General features: G+C 33.9%; 1 protein-coding gene across 11 annotated transcripts in view; it reads right to left on the bottom strand.

Annotated features, from left to right (window-relative positions):
• The window catches only part of HNRNPC (heterogeneous nuclear ribonucleoprotein C), a 45,637-nt gene that overhangs the window by 14,192 nt on the left and 12,174 nt on the right, over positions 1–19,271 (bottom strand). For 9 of the 11 annotated variants that reach the window (XM_045512614.2, XM_010949653.3, XM_010949648.3 and 6 more), the window contains 3 exons: positions 7,903–8,180; positions 3,200–3,314; positions 2,532–2,579 (listed from right to left, as the gene is read on the bottom strand). In XM_045512614.2, coding sequence (XP_045368570.1) covers positions 2,532–2,579; positions 3,200–3,314; positions 7,903–8,143 — 404 coding nt within the window. In that variant the 5' untranslated portion in view covers positions 8,144–8,180. The remainder of the gene's footprint in view (positions 1–2,531; positions 2,580–3,199; positions 3,315–7,902; positions 8,181–19,271) is intronic. The other 2 variants (XM_010949659.3, XM_010949655.3) reach the window with 1 other exon arrangement.

The raw sequence follows: 19,271 nt of genomic DNA, 5'->3' as shown, positions 1-19,271 counted from the left end.
CACAGTTGATTTAGGATGTTACTCAACTAGGATAATAAAGAATCTTCTGGATGACTTCTGAGAAGAAACTAATACCATTTTCCTGAGTAGTTTTTCCATTCTTAACTAAATATGTTCATTTTCCCACCAGACCTCAGTAATATATTTGAATGAGCTCTTTACCAGCTACAATATATTTGGTTGCTCCACTGGTCATCAGAATGTCTTCTATTGGATGAGATTAGAATGGAAGGTGAAAGACATTACTTTTCACTGACACTCTATAATATCAAGCAATACAGAGAATAACTAAATGTATTCAGAGAATAACTAAAGGTATTCTCTTGCCTCTTGAAAAACTAAGTGAGGCCAATAGTGGAGATTCCACCAATTTTTAGGACCAGATAGCAATGATAAGAAATTTGAAGGTATTTCTGCAAGCGTCTAAATGTCTTCACTATTCCTTGCTGCCTATATCTTTTTTCTCCAATTTCGAAATTCTTCACTTAAGTTTTCCAAACTTATTTAGAATGGAAATAATAGGAATGGTCAGTTTCGCTGCTTCACTAAGGCAACCAAAAGTAAAACTTCAGAGGACAATTCTCATGAAGGTAGAAGTGTACAGTTAACACTTTCTATACACTCAATTTAAAACATGAGTTTCTTCTGATACCCCAAAAATTATATCCAAAAAGTGAGTGTTAGAATTTCCCTAAGAGCCATAACAAAGAAATAGGTAAGAATCACAGAAATAAAACTTAATTGTTCTCTGTTAGCAACTGATTTTCATCCCTGCCTGGACATTAGAACTCCTTGGGAAGCTTTTCAAAAAAATACAAATACTTAAAGAGTCTACCTAGACCAGGTGTGTAAGAATCTCCACAGGTGTAGTTTGGCACGAGTACTTTAAAAATATGGTCAAGAAATTTCTATGTGAAAAAGGGTAAAAAGGCAGCTGCTTTAAATTCACTAGGTCTCAGTGCCTTCAAGTCACTTGGTGACCAAGTTTTCAGTAGATATGAGATCTGTTCTCTCAACTGTTAAGGTCTGCCATGTTTATAGTTTACTATTTTCAAAGTATAAAAATCACTACAGTTTTCAAAATACGTAGAAACATAAATAAATACAAAAATCTGAAGAAATCTGTTAAGTACAAAATGAAATAATTTTGACAATGTGGGAAGGAGATTCAAATCACACAACCTGAACATGGCATTTCAGGACCTTTAACTGAAATGTAGATCCAAACTATTTTCTAGCCTTATTCTCTGGCCTTTTAATAACCAGCTACCATAGTTCTATATGATATTTCTCAAACACACAAAATGTACACATGTGTTCAGGTCTCTGCTTGTATAGTTTACTGGCCGACTTTTTTTCTTTCTTGAACTCCCTTGGCATAACTGATCAACTTAATTCAAATGTTTAACTTCTGTGAAACACTCCCAAATCAAGAAAGCTATTACTTTTATTCCAAAACCAGAGACCGATCTAACTGGAATTTTTACATGTAAATAACTTAAAATACTAATGATTAGAGTATCAGAATTAAGACAAAAAAAAAATGCACACCAATTTCTTACAAAGTCCAAAGTATGAGCATGCTCCATATACTCCCATATAACACATAATTTAAAAAGTAGCAAACCAAATAATGTTTCCTTAATGTTCGTGAAGACTCATGTCATCAATACCAATGTTATACTAAATTTTTTTTTTTTTTTTTTTTTGCTTATCAGGCCATTGCCTGATAACTAGTTTCTATCTCAGGTCTAAATCCATCATTCAAAGCCATCCATAACTTATACCTATTCACACATCTTCCAATTTTATCTCTCATGACTTTTCAAATGCTAACTCTGTTCTGAAGGCACAAGAAATCATCATCATTATTCTAACTTCCTTGCCTTTTAGAACTGAATCATCATCACCCCCAAACTACAAATCTGAACACTTCAACATTAACCCCTAAAGCAATTTGATGGTTAATTCGTTATATATGCTTACTGTATTCTATTTTGTATTGGTTGGTATTTTCAGAGAAGACTATTACATTTTTAAGATTAGGGATCATTTTCGGGGGGAGGGATAAATTTTTATAGTTTTGCTGTAATCTCCCACAATGCCAAGTGGCAAGCATGCAATAGGGAAATAATGAAGAGAGCATGATACTGCTAATTAAGTCTCATTTCATCATTAGGCAAGTCAGTCAGTACTTGCTTTTATGTGGCATACAAATTAAAACAAAACAAAACAAAAACCGTCAAGAAAAACCATTAGTCCAGAAAACACTGGACATGTCCCCATATGCCCCGACAGTAATTAAACTCTTTCTTTGAAATCAATAGAAATGCCACCCTTATCTAGTCTGCCTCTGATTTTCAGTAAGTATTTTTCATTACTGGCAGGAAGCAGTTGTTTGAAAGGGTTGTTTGAAACGTATTTGCTGTTCATTACTACAAAATGGAGCACTTATTACTACAAAACAGAAAAACAAAATAGTTCTCAGTAGATAGCTTTTAACTAGAATAGACAAAACATTTTTAACATACCTGTCATAATAATCCCGTTGAAAATCATAGTCCAAGTCAAAAGAAGAGCTGAAAAATAAATACCAAAGAGGATTAATTTTGAGCTGTTGATGTAAATTCACAACAGCAGATGGGAAAAACAACAACAACAAAAAAACCACCCCACGCTTAACTAACCGCTTAACTAACGGCAACAAGCAGATCAAGAGATTAGCATGGACTAATGCCCAATCAGTCAAACAACAGATCACTACATTCCAATCACCTTAGGTCACTGGATATGCAGTGGCCAAATTGCAGATTAGGTTTAAGACTGCTAAAATATCAACATACAACATAACAGCTAAAATAAGAACACTGAAAAATACAACAGTAAATTAAACATTCTTATGTCATCCTCCTTCCCTTTCTTACTACCCCCCAGCATCTTAGAATCTAAATAACTTCTCTTAAAGGACTTCAATTTATGCTTTAAATACGAAACTACTCTTTAATAGTAAAAATCTCAGGGAATTCTAATAATTCTCTGGGAAATGGGGGGAAAGGAGGTATATTAATACAAAATTAATAAAGCATTATTTTTACACATAATAAACATACTACAGTTAACCCTCCCCACATCCAGAAAACAGATAGAGAAGATGCCCACTGATGGACACAATGCAGTTATAAATAATAAAGTTCCGGACCTGAGTAGAGGGGACGGAGAAGGGTGTTCTGGTACTGACCCGTACATCTCCGCTGCAGATCGTTTCACACCTGCCTTTCCTCTGTTCACTTTTGGCTCTGCAGCCAGATTAATATCTGGAAGAAAAAAAAAAAACCCCAGAAATTTTAAGAACTGTTGGGAGGGAAAAGTCTCAAACTATAGCTTTTTAAAGTGTACACAGTCATAATAAATCAGTAACGGTCTAACTACATGTCACATCTTCCCTTATTATACAGAAAGGCTCAGGAATTTTTACAAGGTTAGGACTTAATCTTCCATTCCTTCGTCCTGTTCTGTACCAACAAAGCCTACATTATACACATTAAGTTTGTCTTTGGTATTTCCCACCCTCTGCTCGGTTAAATGAAACTCACCATTCAGAACACCCACTCTATTCACTCACTTACTACTAAAGGAGAAAAGTATCAACGACCAACAGTTGCCTTTCTAGACATTACTGTGCATTTAAAATTAGCATAGACAAATACATTAGGAAAGAGTGAAGACCTCATAACTATATGGCATTTCATGAATTAATATGGTTGAAGTACGGTACCTCAAATTATTATTCTCAAAGGAGAATTTTTATTCTTACAAAAAGGATAAGCTTTAAAGTTTCATAAAAAATACTTCAGAAAGAGGGGAGGGTATAGCTCAAGTGGTAGAGCGTATGCTTAGTATGCACAAGGTCCTGGGTTCAATCCCTAAGTACCTTCTCCAAATATAAATATTAAAATAAATAAACCTAATTACCTCCCTCTCACTAAAAAACAAAACTTTAGAAATACACAACATAATTTAAAAAACACCTATGCTAGAGAGGCCACCTGCCTACCAAAGAGTTCATGTTTTCCGTCTTATTCTAACAGAAGAGCCCATTTGTCAAAAACTAATTAGCCCAAAGCTAGCTAGCTCTCCAAAACTCAGTTCAAATGACCAAATGAGAAACAGATTTTTAAGTACACTATTTGTTAAACACCACCACATTTATGAATAATCTTCAGAGTTCTTTGTTCACTAAGCTCATTTCTAATTTTTAGTATCTAATGTTTATAACACCCTTGCTTTTACAGTTTGACTTTGGAATCACACATAAGCTTTTATAATAAAGGCAATTTTTAAAAGCAATTTTAAAATGTGAAAATGAGACAACGGAACTAGACTATATATCAAGTTGATTATACAACCTTTAAAAAGAAGAATTATTTCATGTGATTCTAAACTAGATAGTATAGTTAACCCTTGAACAATGTGGAAGTTGGGGCCCTGACACTCTGAACAACTGAAAAGCTGTGTGTAACTTTTTGGTCAGCCCTCCATATCCTCAATTCCACACTGGGGGATTCAATCAATGCTCTTATAATACTATAATATGTATTTATTGGGAGAAAAAAAAAAACCCACGTGTAAGTGAACCCATGCAGTTCAAACACGTGTTGTTCAATCAAGGGAAAACGGTACTGAAGTCAATATCCAAAACAGAATATACATTGTTAATAAAATGAACCTCAAATCTAAATAAGTGTTCCCTGATCTGCCCACTGAAACTAACCAGATGCAATACAAATGTATTAATAATACTGGTATATAGTGGTTTCTAAATAATTCCCAATAAAAGGAGCCAAGACTCTTAGGAAAAGGGGACAAACTTCAGGATAAATCAAGAAATATACCAAATGACCTGGAATATGTTGTGATACCAGAAAGCAAGGAAGCAAAGCAATTTTACAAGAGTAAGATCTCAAGGATACAGGAACCACTTGAAGGTGATCCACTGGCCAAAAATGAAATATTCTAAGCTCTAAAGAATAATTCGCAATGGACTGAAACACATCAATTTAAAATATACAAATTTATAATGATACTAAACAAAAGCAATTATAAAGATTGCTATATCAATTTTGCCAGAATTTGAAAAAGATTTATCCTAACTTCTCAATATGACCAGTATTTCAGAAAAACCAAAAAGTGAGAAGTTACTCATTTTAGAAAAATTACAGATAATTACTCTTTTGCAACCTCCAGTGAAATACCTAAGCAATAATCATCAATGGATGATCACCAAAAGGTGAAAAGTTGATAGGCAACGTTATTATCATGAATGGATCTGGATGTAAAATTTGAACCCACAAATTATTCACAACATCCCTAAAAATGGGACAGTTATGTTAGGCCACCTGATGTGATACAATACAAAGTACCTAACACTATCCATGAAATATTTTCACCAAAATAAGTAGGACTTGAACTGAATCAAGCCCCTAGTCTTAAGTCCAAGACAGTAAGCTGCTAGCCTCAAGTGGCTACCGAGCATCTGACATGTACTGAATCTGAATTCAGATGTGTTTAAGTGAAATATACACACTGATTTCAAAGACTTTGTATGAAAAAAGAATGTAAAATACCCAAATCATACTTTTATATGATTACATATTAAAATATCAGTATTTTGGGTACACTGAGCAAATAAAATATACTACGAAAATTAATTTCACTTGTTTCTCTTTTAATATGGCCATTCAAATTTAAAATTACATATATGGCTCACATTATATTTCTACAGGATTGCACTGCTCTATATCTACCAGTATGACAGAAAATAGAGGTAGAAAAGAACAAACTAAATAAGAGCACAAGGAAGTAATCGGTACACTGTGTGGTAAATACTATAGATTTCTTTGACAAATTAAATGTCATGAATTTTTTAAATGGGAAAGTAAGAGGTGGAGAATGGAGAAACATTTAAAGACATCCAAGGGGCAATAAATAATATACATATTGGACATGGATTGGATTCTGAAGAAAGCAAGTTACAGAAAAAGTTTCAGACAATAAAAGAAATCTGAATTACTGTGAATTTTTGGTTTGTGATAAGGGCAGTGTGGGTCCTTATCCACTAGATATATGCTGAAGTCTTAAAAATACTCTGAACAACAACAAAAAAACCACTGACAGATAAAAACAAAACCCGTCAAATGTTGACATCTGTTAACCTAGGTGAGATGTTGTAACATACAGGTTCTTTATGTTCTTCTCTCTACTTTTATGTTAGGAAATTTCCATATTAAAAAAATAAGTATAATTAAAAACCTGACTTTATTTTAAGACCTCTCACAAAACTATCATAATTCATTTTTGTCACAGCCATTTTACAGATGCCAAAGTTTTATGTATGCTGCATTTTCATGTACTTTGGGGTACAGGAAAAATGGGTATTGAAGTTCCTGTGTATTCTCTAATTGCCAATATTTTCCCTCTCCAATCCACTGGGATTAGGATTTTTAAAATAGTTTAGCATTTGAGAAGTGTTCATAAATAAAATACAAAGTACACAAAATCTTTATTCTAGAAAGAGCTATAATTAAAGTCACTGAGAAACAATAACCAAATGTCCAAAACTGTCTCAAAAGCTGTTAGAACTTTTCTATACAAAGTCATTTGTTATAAACTTTAATTAAATTCTATTATCACTGTGAAATGCTGAAGTATTGAGTTGTATTAAAGGGAAACACTAATATGGAAACACTTAAGGGGAAAAAAACCTACTCCAATCAGGAGAAAGCCAAGTAAGAAATGAAGCTGGACTTCAAATATGTTGTACATTATACTTTTAAAATTAAATTAAATAAAAACTCCTAAAAATACTAAAAACAAAGCAAAAATTTAAGCCACTACTATAATCTTTAAAAAACTAAAAAACCTCATTTAATTACAAATTGCTATGAACTTTATAAATCTGAAGTAAACAGTTTGTTAAATTGTAAATAATATAGTACCAACAATGGAACTAGCCATTTTATAGCACTCAAAGACATCTGTGTGCTTTTTTATTCATAAAAAGCAAAAAGAAATTGACTTGTATTAGAAACCCTTCAGCTTCCCTAACATTCATACCCAAGAAAATACAAGCTATATCAAAAGTACTGTAACTAACAGCAAATCCTAGAGATTGGTAAGTAATTAGAAAGATAGGAGATGAAATGAAATTCTACAATCATCAGGAACATACTTACATAGTCTTAGTAAGTAATGAGATCTAAAGTTTAGAATATAAACTGTATCTTAGCAGAGCTCTGCTCTGATTTCTCAAAATTTGAACATGCTACATCAAAGGAGATCCCTACTGGGGGTTAATACCTAAAACAACATAATCAAAGTTTATGCTACTGAAATAGATTTAACAATAAGTACATTTCATTGAGCACAATGTGCTGAACTTAAAATTAGAAGCTTCTCAGAATCATCTCAACTAATCTTTTCAATTTATCTAAATTCTCTTGACAAGTTGGGAAGCCCAAAGTAGAGCCAAGTAATCGAACTCCAAAGCACGAATGACTAAGCTACATTGTCTTCATCCAGTCCACTGTGAGCAGTAAGACACAGCCATTTAGGTAGCAATAGTAGCCTATGATATAATCATTTCCATCTTCCCTGCTTTACTCAAGACTGCCAACCAAGGGTTACCAGTCTCTACCACATACAACGACCTAATAAAATCCTCTTTAACCTATTATACTTACAAACTTCACATTTTTATTAGGCTGATTAACAAGTTATAACATTCAGAACATCTCATACTGTTACCTTTATGGAGAGAGAGGGAAAGAGAGGACATGGACATAAACACTTCAGATCTGAATTATGTAATCAATGAAAAAAAAATTAATTCAACCCAGACCTTACCTAAAACCTGGCCAGCAATCATCCTGCCATCCTCTCCTGCCACAGCAGCCCGGGCATTTCTCTCATTAACATACTGAACGAAGGCAAAGCCCTTGTGAACAGAGCAACCCACGATTTTGCCATATTTCGAGAAGATTGCCTCCACATCAGACTTCTTGACCACAAGAGTATTGAGATTCCCAATGAATACACGGGAGTTCATGGAGCGAGGATCTGTCTTGTTGGTAACATTGCTGGCCATCGTCTTTGATGATAAGGTGCCTCACAAAGCTGAAAAACTGAAAAGAAAAAAAAATGCATTCTGGTGAAAAGATGCTAAAAAGAAAACATTTCTTGATAAAACTTGTTCTACTTTTATTCAGAACCACTGTTACTACCTAGAGTATCAGTCAACTTAAAAGGATCTCACAGCAGCAAGTATAACCCTATTCAGAGATTAGAGCCCTTGAATATATCCTTTTAGAATTTCAATCTCTTTAGTATATTTCAGCAAACTAGATTATCATTTCAAGGGGGAAAAACTCCTCTTTAGAGACTTTTGGCAACAAAATCTTCTTTAACTAACTTATTCCCTCTATTTTAAAGTCCTGGAGGAAATTTAGAAGCCCCTAAGCTCTCTACCACCAATTTCTCCTTACATTTTTCACCTCCCCAGTCATGCTAACCTAACCATCCCTTGCCATTTATCAATAACTCCACCTTCAATACAGAACTACAAATTCTGCCCACAAACTATTCTTCAGCTAGATGAATGCGGACCACTGACACTTCACACTTCATTTAGCTTTATTACACAAAGGCAATAAATAGAACCGATTCATTCACTGTGGAAATAATTCAGGTACTTCAAGTGATTATATTCCATAGATACTTTAAGTATCAATATTATCTTTTTATAGAACGCAATGATTCTTTACTTACTTTTTCTGTGTTAACCTACAAAATATATCTTGGACATTTACTAATACTGGATGGTGATGATGATAAAAATAGCAGGTAGAATACTGCATGTATCAAAAAAGGACCAGGAGAATTAAGGAAGAGAACAAAACTTTCCTCAGACAGTTTCAAGTTAATTTTCTTTATGTAAGTTATGGAGGCTCAATCCTATTATAATTACATGGAGATTCATCATAATGTCTTAAAGTGAAAATGTTTTGACATTTTTTGACTTTTGTTATGAGTTTACTGCTCCTTCCCACTCCAACCACCAAACTTCAACAGGGTTTAAAATGGACCCACCTTAGATTTAGAGTTACATTCTTAAGATTACTTCCTATTCATCCCTTTGCAAGGTACTGAAGAACCTCAAATTAAAAGATATCATGTCTAACATTTGTTATGTTTCAAATCCTTGAGAGAACCATGACAACCTAGTTCTCACAGATAATGTAAAAACATCTTATACATACATACATGTAAAAAAAAAAAAAAAGACGGTATAACATTTATACACAATCAGTGCCATTCTGACCCTTAAAATACCTAGTCATTTCATAAGCATATTGGCTTTTAAAGCTGTAAGAACTGCTTTTTGCAACTGTCCTTTCTGAAATTCAAGAAACAGACTGTATTTGATTTCTAAATTATCTTTATAAAGAGTTCTTAATTTTTTTGACTAAGCAGTAAAAATTTACCGAACAGTGGCCACTGAGAATCACCAACAGCCTTTCAACCTAAGTGGGAGTGCCAGAAAGCCTTAAACACCAAGAGAAATCAAAACATAAACCTACTAAAATGCCTAACTGGTTTCAAACATTAAGTTTGCTGTTATTAAGTCTGCCATTATTTAAGTTTGGGCATAAGCCAGTTGTCAGTAACTGTTTTTCGCAAACAATATCAATTATAGGTAAAAATCTCTTTCGGTTTAACGAAAAATTAACTGTGGGTAATGCAAAAAAAAAAAAACCCTGGACAGCATTTACAACAAAATTTGGTGTCAGGGCACCCCAGTCAAAACTCCAAAATGTAAGCTGGTAAGGGCAAGCCAACAGCCAACATGCATGGTATCTACCACTGTGGGAGAAGCAAAAAAAAGCAACTGGGAACCTAAAAGATTCAGAAATTGAAGAATCCCAAGATATCCAGATGCTATTTACTGGCAAGGAAAGGAACTAATTTTTTAAAAAGCAGCTCCAACAGGGAGAGTTTTGCCAGCTCCAGTAGTGCTAGTACAAGGCACTGTAGTAAAATGGTATGAAGGTGCTAGAGCAGCTTAGCTTCTATAAAAATCTCAAAACTAACTCTGAAGCTCTATGTGCACCATTCCTTTCTTGATTCCTTTCTTCCCCCCATAAAATTCCCATTCTAACTTTACAGTAGTATCACTTTCTTCCTTTTTAAATAATTCTATCACCTAAATGTGTATCCCTGGATAGTATAGTCTTACCCATCAGAATAAATTGATGTGTCTTTTAAGATTCTTTTTAGGTCTCTTCCATCCCTTTAACTTAAAATTTATCTGAAGAATCCTGGGCAATTGCTCCCGTTTTCCAGAATTTCACACCCTTACTGCAATTCTTCTGTCCTCTGTATTTTCAGAAATAGGAAGCTGAGACCAAAGGCTTGATCAGGCTCATATGTGACACTTCTCCAAGATTATACAGGTGACATCGTTTTGTAATGTTATTAATGTTTAAATTCTATCAGATCTCTCTAGGTATTATGGTGTCTCAAGCTTAACTCTAATATATTACTTAAAAAGAACTTGAGAATAGTTTATCAGTTCATTCCTGTGCCTTTTATATCTGTCAGTCAGTTTCACTGGGTATAAAATCCTTGAATCACATTTTCTTTCTGTAAATATGTTACTCCATTTATCCCTGGACTGTCAGAGTCATTCCAAAGTGTAAACCTTGCTGGCAAGTTCTAGTTTTATCAACTTGAGTAGTAGCTACAAGGGTTTTTGCTTTGTAACTCATTAAGCTACTCTTTAAAAAACAAAACAAAACAAAACAAAAAAAAACGACAAATAGAACTAGATCTAAGTGAGTTTATCCGAAGTTGTCTCATGGATCATAAAAGTTTATACTTTGGAGGAGTCCCCCTTATAGGACAGGTCAATTTCTCCTGAATTTTAAAAGATAAGTATTAGTGAAGGACGAAATGGGAGAAGTTGCTCTGACTGGCTTAAAGAAGAAAAAAGAAACAAAACAAAACAAAAAAAAAAACAACAAAAAACAAAAACCCAGACCCAGAGGGTATATATAGTCTTAAAGAAACATATCAAGATTTCAAATGTAAAAGTAAGTTGCAGACGAAGGGGTCAATTTTTGCTTTTTATCTTACACAGAGCTATAGTATTTGGTTATATTCTACACACATTATTGTAAAATACATTTTTAACTCAGTATTCTAATTATCAGCAATTATAGTCTTTAGAAAATTTATAAATCATTTTAAATGATGTGAAAATTATCATGATATGTCATATATTATCCAATTTTTCTACAATGAACATAAATTTTGTTTTGTTTTGTTAGGAGAATGCCATTTTTAAAGTCAAGCACCCAACTTCTAACCAGGAATGCAGAGAGAAATAAAAAAGGCCAGCCACATTAGTAATAACAATCCAGGTCTTTAAACATTTGTTTTATAAAAATATTCAAATGTTTCAAGAACATCAAATGTACTACCGTAGTAAGACATACACTTACGTATCTTAGGAGGATATAGTTCAGTAGTAGAGTGTGTGCTTATTAGCATGCACGAGGTCCTGGGTTCAATTCCCAGTACCTCCATGAAAGGGAAGGGAGGGAGGGAAGGAGGGAGGAAGGGAAAGCAAGTAAGTCAGCCAGCCAGCCCAAGTACCTTCTCCCTCAAAAAAAAATTTTTTTATTAAAAAGATATGTACTAATAGTTTAACACTTAAATAATGAAGTAACGTTAATCTACATGAATTAGTTTTTAACTTTAATAATCCATTCTAGTATCTTAATGGAGCATGATATCCAGTTCACAGACTGAGTTTATAGACTGCAACTTCTTCCACTTTTTGAAAATCAGGTTTCCATACATCCTAAATACTCTATTTCTCAAAGATGAAAGTACTCTGGTCACATCCTTTAAAAACTCTCAGCAAACCATTAAGATAAATTTTCTTTTTCAAACTCAATATTGAATATTACAGAAGATCTAAGTAAATAAAAGTACATAGAATAAAAAATACACAGAACCAGTTTCTTTCCCTAAAATTGGTTTCAAAGAGTAAAACCAAAAGGGAAAAAATTTCTGAAATGATTATGTTTCCTGGTTACTATGCATCCTGTTTAATTCAGTGGTAGAGATTAAGTGGATTTGGTTTCCAGAAAAGCAGAATTCCACCACAGTACAGACAACAGAAAGAGAAAGATTTGAGTATCTTCCTAGAGGCTACTGGGTAGTGGTACTCGAACCTCTAGCTCCTGGATACACATGCATCTGTGTTAGCATAATTTTATACATATTATTCATCCCAGGTTCTTATGTCCACAATTTTTATCAACAAAGGATCACCAAGCCCTACCTGGTGGGCAAAAGTTAAACCAGGAATACTGAGTTACTTTTATTACACCAAAGGATCTATGTGTCCATTTGATCATATTTTTATATTGCAGCAATAAAATCAGAGATTTTAGTGGCAGTGTGAAGGACAAGAACTGCTTAAGCTTCACTGATATAGAAATGTGTTTCTATTCCCACTTCTACCATCCTAGTCATCCTAAACCCAAAAACACAAATAAAATCTACAACTGGTTGAAATGCAAGCAAACCTATCAACTGTATTTCGAACCGTTCATTCTAAAGTTTGAGTTTTCATGACTCTGCCCTCTTAAGAAGCAAACCTAGCTTGGATTGTGAATCTGGTTAAAAATTTAGGAAACGTTTATACCAATTGCTCCATTTCTCCTAAGTTCATATTAAGTCTCAAGGAGATTCTGCTAGGAAGAGGTACAGCAAGGTGGGAAAGGCAGACTGCACTATCTGACAATTATGAGTGATGTTAAGGTTCAAATGGTTCAGAAACACAGATTATGAAAGTCCTGGTTTTTGCTGGGAGCTAAGCCAAAATCAATTTATAATTGGAATCAAGTTTTCAGTTCCCTTGCTTTTATGTCCTAAACAGTAGAACTCCAATTTAGAGGAAAGGGATTGAGGGAATGGAAGATAAATACTTAACAAAGTAGTGTCATTCATTTAGACTGTGTTCAATATCACATTCTAGACACACCTGGGAGGGGAGGGGCGCAGAACACAGTAGAAAACACATAAACAAGCCACCAGATGTTTCTATCGAGCATTTCAGCCAGTCCTCTATCTGTTTGCAACATTCAATAAATAGGCTACTCACATCACATTATCCACTGGTCCAGGAAAAAAAAAGAAATTTAAAGATGGTATCAATATGGCTTATCAGATGTCAAATCACACTAACCAGAAAACAAGAGAAATAACTGACCTCAAGCTAGAAAATTCAGAACCCTACCTTAGAATTTATTTCTATCCCTTAAAGCCTAAACAGTCTCCACATTCAATTCAAATTAGATGCAACTGCCATATGCCTAATATGCTATCTCCCATCTTTCTTTGAAACATTTCAAAGACAAAGTGTCACTAGATGGCAGCAATGAGTTGACAAATTTTTAAAAAGACGACAATCTTGCTGGGTACACAGATTACCTATTTCACATTGTCTTTCACAATTTCTTATCAAGTTTCACAGTACCTTCTGGATACTACAAATTTCTCTGCCTACTTAGAGCAACATCACCTGATCTAAACTGTTTTCAACATACTGAAGCTCCTATTTTGCCCCTTTAAGTCCCTTGTCCCTTTTAGTACCCTTTCCCACACTGCTCTCCTGTTACTCTATCACTCTGTACTGTCTCTGCTTCCTATGTATCTTTATTGCATTCATCAACTATTTCCCTCTGGCCTCTTCAGAGGGCAACAATAAACTGCCTATGCATCTTCAAACAGTCAGCCAGTGTACAGTTGGTCCTCCTTATCTGCAGGTCTGTGTCTGTAGATTTAATCATAGATCAAAAATATTCAGGGTAAAAAAATCCTAGAAAGTTCCAAAAAGCAAGATTTGAATTTGTTGCATACCATTTACCCAGCATTTACATCACATTAAGTATTACAAGTAATCTAGGGATGATTTAAAGTATGTGGGAGGATGTATATAGAATATATACAAATACCACACCTTGAGCATCTTGAGATTTTGGGTTCTATCAGGGTCGTGGAACCAATCCCCCTCAGATACCAGGGACGCGTACTTTAACTTGCTCCATACCCAAAGCTAATTATTAGCAAAACATAGACATAATTTCAAGGTAAAGACTATCATGTAAAGACTGCTAGCATGAGAAGATTGCACATCGTAGTATTTTTAGGGTATTGTTAGGCCACAAAAAAACCAAAGTTGGCCATTTTTAGATAAAGTATGTTAACTGCTATGTCTAAGAATTAAAACTAAGAATTTTCAAGATATAAATAGGGGGAAATGAGTAATTTAAGAAATGGTACCACACAGCCATCTAAAAACAAAAACTGAGGACAATCTCATTCTGTACACTGAAAGAAATTATAGACAGGTCAAAATTTAAATGTAAAAACTACAGAAAAAAAAAAACCAGTAAATATACACCTAAGCTATGAAAAAAAAAGTTACATATGCAATTGTCAAAACCTAAATAAGACAAAATTCAAGTCCCCAAAAGTAGTGAGTCACAGAAAAAAAAAGGCAGGAATAAAAAATGAACCATAAACATGAAAAATTGTTAAGAAAAGCATATTGGAGTTAAAAGACTTTAAAGAGATCACTTTTTTTAACTGTTGGACTGGTGAAGATTATATCAATATAAGATATATATATATCAATGTATGCTCAAAGCATGTGTAGGAAACAGGATTTACATGGTCTCAAAGTATTATCCAATAGGTTACTCACTGATTGTAAGAGAAAAAGATGCACCTTTATAATAGAAACAGGGATCACCACTTAAACCAAGTGATCTAACATTATATGCTTCATGATTTGACAAAATAAGAAACATACATCACCTATGCAATAGTCTTGGTAAAATAACTGCATCTTTACAATAGGGAAACAACCAGACAATTTCACATTTGTCGGGTCATAATAGAACACAACTGGTTGAGACTCCTCTAAAAGAGTAGGGGGCCTTTCTAAATTAAGAAACAATGTGAAAACCCTGACTGAAATCTGGATTGGGGGAGAGACATTTTTGTGAAAACTGAGAATTTTAATGTGGACTATATGAGATAATATTGAATTAACATTAATTTTTATTGCTTTGATAATTACTTTCATGATACAGATTATCCTTAGGAGGCAGTCATATTGCAGTTCCCATGTCAAGCATCACACCCTGTAACTTTAAAATCATTCAGGAGGGAAAAAAAAACCACAGAAAGCAAACATGGTAATCTAGACAGCTGCCACCGGAATAGGGAGGCTGAAACAAGGATGGTGTATTTTATAAAAGTACGTATTACCTGTTCAAAAGTTTTTTAAAGATCCTACTACAGTAAATGAAAAAAGGATATATACCAGGTCACACAGTCTTAAGCAAGTTCCCAGAAAACAGCAAAATTATATTTTTTTCCTACGAGATTTGTTAATATAAACGATCATCCAATGGGGTGGAGGAGGGAACTGGCACTTCCACCATGTTAAAACCACCTAAGTAAAACCAGCATGTTTCTGTAAGTTTATTTGAAAATTCTTAATTAAATATAAGTGCCAAGCAATGGGTAGGTCAACATAGTTGTACTAATTAAACAACTGACAATGTTAAATAAATTTCAGGTCATCCTATTTTGGAACTGAAAAAGAGAAACTTTGAGCTTTGGTAAGTTTTGTAAATCCTTATGACAAAAATATTAGCCACTTAATAAAAACATGTTGCAGAAAATTTACTAAATGGAAAATGTTTACAATATAGAGGTTCTAGAACTATATACAGTAATGATTCCATATTGGTAAAAATATAAAATATATTGTAAAAATATAAAAATATATATGGGATATGAAAGAGAAGAATGGATCAAAACATCAAAATATTAACAGTGGTTATCTGTGTGTTGATGCTGCACGTAAGCATGTTTCCTTCCAAATTTTCTTTAATAAGCATTTTTATAGTAATATTGTTCCTGTCAAGGAATGCAACAAAAGTCTTTAAGAAAATATTCCCAGAATCTCAATGATGGAAAAAACTAAATCATGTAGTTCAGTGGATGTTCCTTACTCAACAATAATCAAGGTTCTTGAATTGCCCTCAGTCAAGGAATTCACACCCTGAACATACTCTAAAATTTAATTGACTCCTAACTAATTTCCTCCCTTAGCTCTTCTCTTTAATGCCATTCATCAGCAATTGAATTATTCTTTTTCTTTGACTTAAAACATCTTATTCAAACTGTTCCCAATTGTGACCAGCATCTATAAAAATAAGAAATGGTGCCCTACAACATACAACTTAACCTGTCAATGTCCCTTTGACACCATAGTCCAAATTTGGTTGCTCTTGCAAGAGTGCAACACATTCTGGATGCTATCCAGATGCTATTATTTCTCCTAACTTTGGCACTGTTAACACATGCAGAATTCACTGTCAAGTGCAGAGCTTTACACTTCATATACTGCTTCATTCTCTTATATCTAATTCACAGTCCCTGGTTCCAGCCTGAAAAAAATTTCAGAATTTGATTTTGTAGTGTGAAGTATTAACAACCTCTCCCGGTTATATATTCTTCACTGATTCGTTCAGCATAGTTTGAGTAGTCTCACTCATGTCATTTAAAGTTTAAGATTAACACAATTGTCCTTCAATACCGTTAGTTTATTTCTTGTAATGTATTAGCTTTGGATAATTAGATCAATCTCAACTGAGAAGCCCTTCTGCATATGTTCTGCACGATGAAAAGCTCTACCCTGGTTTAGTTTTGAACAGGACTCAGGTCAGTAAAACAAAAAACTGACACACATGTGCAGTACCTATTTGTCCACAATTCCTTAATACTAATAAAAATGTATGAAAATAATGGATCAACACTTCCTAATGGCTCAGAGGCTTTGGAGTCAGATAGACCTGTTTCAATTTCAAACTCAAGCACTTAAGTAGTGTGCACTTCCTTCTGGAAAGCCAATCCCTTCAAACACCAGATTCTTCAACCATGAAATGAGTACAGTATCTGTCTCACAGGATCGGTATGAGGTGTAAATAAGGTACAGAAAACAATGAACACGGTGTCTGGCACATAGCAAGTACAGCTGCTGCCACTACTACATCATTTACTATTATTGGTACATACGAACAAAAATATGGGACAAAGACACAAGGACACAAAAGGTGATTAACAAACGATACTAAAGGTCTATGGAGATTAGGAAAAAAAATTCACCCCCACCATAAATGAGATAAAAATTAAACCAAATACCATACTTCACCTACCAAAAAAGCAAATACATTTTAAACAGAAATAATCATTTTCATATACTATTTCTGATAGTATGAACTGGTACCATATTTTCAGAGGACAACTGGATTGTTTTATCAAAAGCTTTAAATCTGTGCATCTTCTTTGACTCAATAATCTCATTTTTCAGAATTCATTGAAGGAATCAAGGATGCAGATATAGTAACAGCGAAAAATTAGAAAACAAGTGCATGATAATGAGACTAACTAAATGAATTTCAATACATCAATCTAACTGAACAAAAGCTACAGCATGTAAAATTAACCCTGACACTGAGAGACGCTCAAGATGTTACAGAGCACATGCAAGATATACAACTTATCTAGAAGATTATACAGGAAAGTTCCGACATCTCAGGATGTAGTAGGATTGTGAAGTTTTTAAGTTTTTTCCACAATTGTTCTTTCATGCCATATTAGTTTCATATTTCCATTCTGCGAAGGTAGCTTCATGCTACCCCTGAATTTAATGATTATGATACATAGCTTTGCCTAGAGTCAGCAAAGCTTTTCTAGAAACTCCTAAACAAAAGAAAAGTTGAGTGCTTCTCTTCTTCACAGAGCAATTCAGACCTGTATAAAAATCAAGAAAATGGACATCTCTAAGATAACGAAACTCACTGGATATTGTGTTCCATAATTTGGGGTCTCTTAATTCATTGGTAGTCCCAACAAGGATATTTCTCTCTACATTTGCAACCTTCAAAATCAACTGTGCTATCACTAAACTTTTTCTTAGTTGAAGTAAAGCTGATTTATAATACTGCGTTAACTTCAGGTGAATAGCATAGTAATTTTTTTCTTACTGATTATATTCCACTATAGGTTATTGTTAAGATACTGGATATAATTCCCTGCACTATACAATAAATTCTTGCTGCTTATCTATTTTATATATAATAGTTTGAATCTGTTAATCCCATATTCCTAATTTGTCCCCCCGCCCATCTTAAGTGTTGTCATCTCTTTCTATGAGCGTTACATCATACTTAGAAAAAGAAAAACCAGCATTTTAGAACCCAACATATTCTTAACTAGAGCAGCTTCTATATAGTAAAACTCAACATGAGCAAGCATCTATTTACTCTAGGAACATTTTAAGCCCTTTGAAAAAAGAGGTTTCTGAGTCTACAAGTATCAAACAAGCATTAGGAATATGTAAGAGAATGCTTTTCACAGGAAAAGAATCAAGAGTCGGGGGAGGGTATAGCTCAACTGGTAGAGCGCATGGCTAGCATGCCTGAGGTCCTGGGTTCAATCCCAAGTATCTCCACTGAAAAATCAAATAAATAAACCTAATTACCTCCCCCCACCAAAAAAAAAAAAAAAAAAAAAAAAAAGAGAGAGAATCAAGAGTAACATTTCAGTTACTTCAGTAAGGTCAATAAATGTTGACTGGGAAATAACTATTACAGTCAGAGAGGCACCCTGATAAGCAAAATTATGCTCTTTAAATGTTAATCTTTTATCATTTATCACCAAGAAATATTTACAGATTGGTCACATTATACCAGATATGATATGCCTAAGAGCTCAAATTCAAAGTACACATATTTCAAGATGGTATCTATTTCTGATGACTAGCTTAAGTGCATTACCATTTATCCAGCCTGCCTGTTGGAAATTACGTGATTCTTAATTCTACTTGTAGTTTAGGCAGTCGTTAGTTCAAATTTTGCACACAAAATGTAAAATTTTTATAATGTGTTATTTCTAATTTATATAAAATGTGGCTACACTATGATCCTCAACTTTCCTCCCAAACATCAAAAACACTCTTGCCAGAAAGTCCTCCAAATTTTCTAACACCCAAGCAATAAAAAGGAGTGAAAGTGATCTAGACTACTACATCTCTTTAATGTGCCCATCACAGTTGTAGGACA

Source organism: Camelus bactrianus, chromosome 6, assembly GCF_048773025.1.
Source record: "Camelus bactrianus isolate YW-2024 breed Bactrian camel chromosome 6, ASM4877302v1, whole genome shotgun sequence".
Taxonomy (NCBI): Eukaryota; Metazoa; Chordata; class Mammalia; order Artiodactyla; family Camelidae; genus Camelus; species Camelus bactrianus.
The sequence above is the reverse complement of the archived record's forward strand: the minus strand, read 5'-3'. Positions and strand labels throughout refer to the sequence as shown.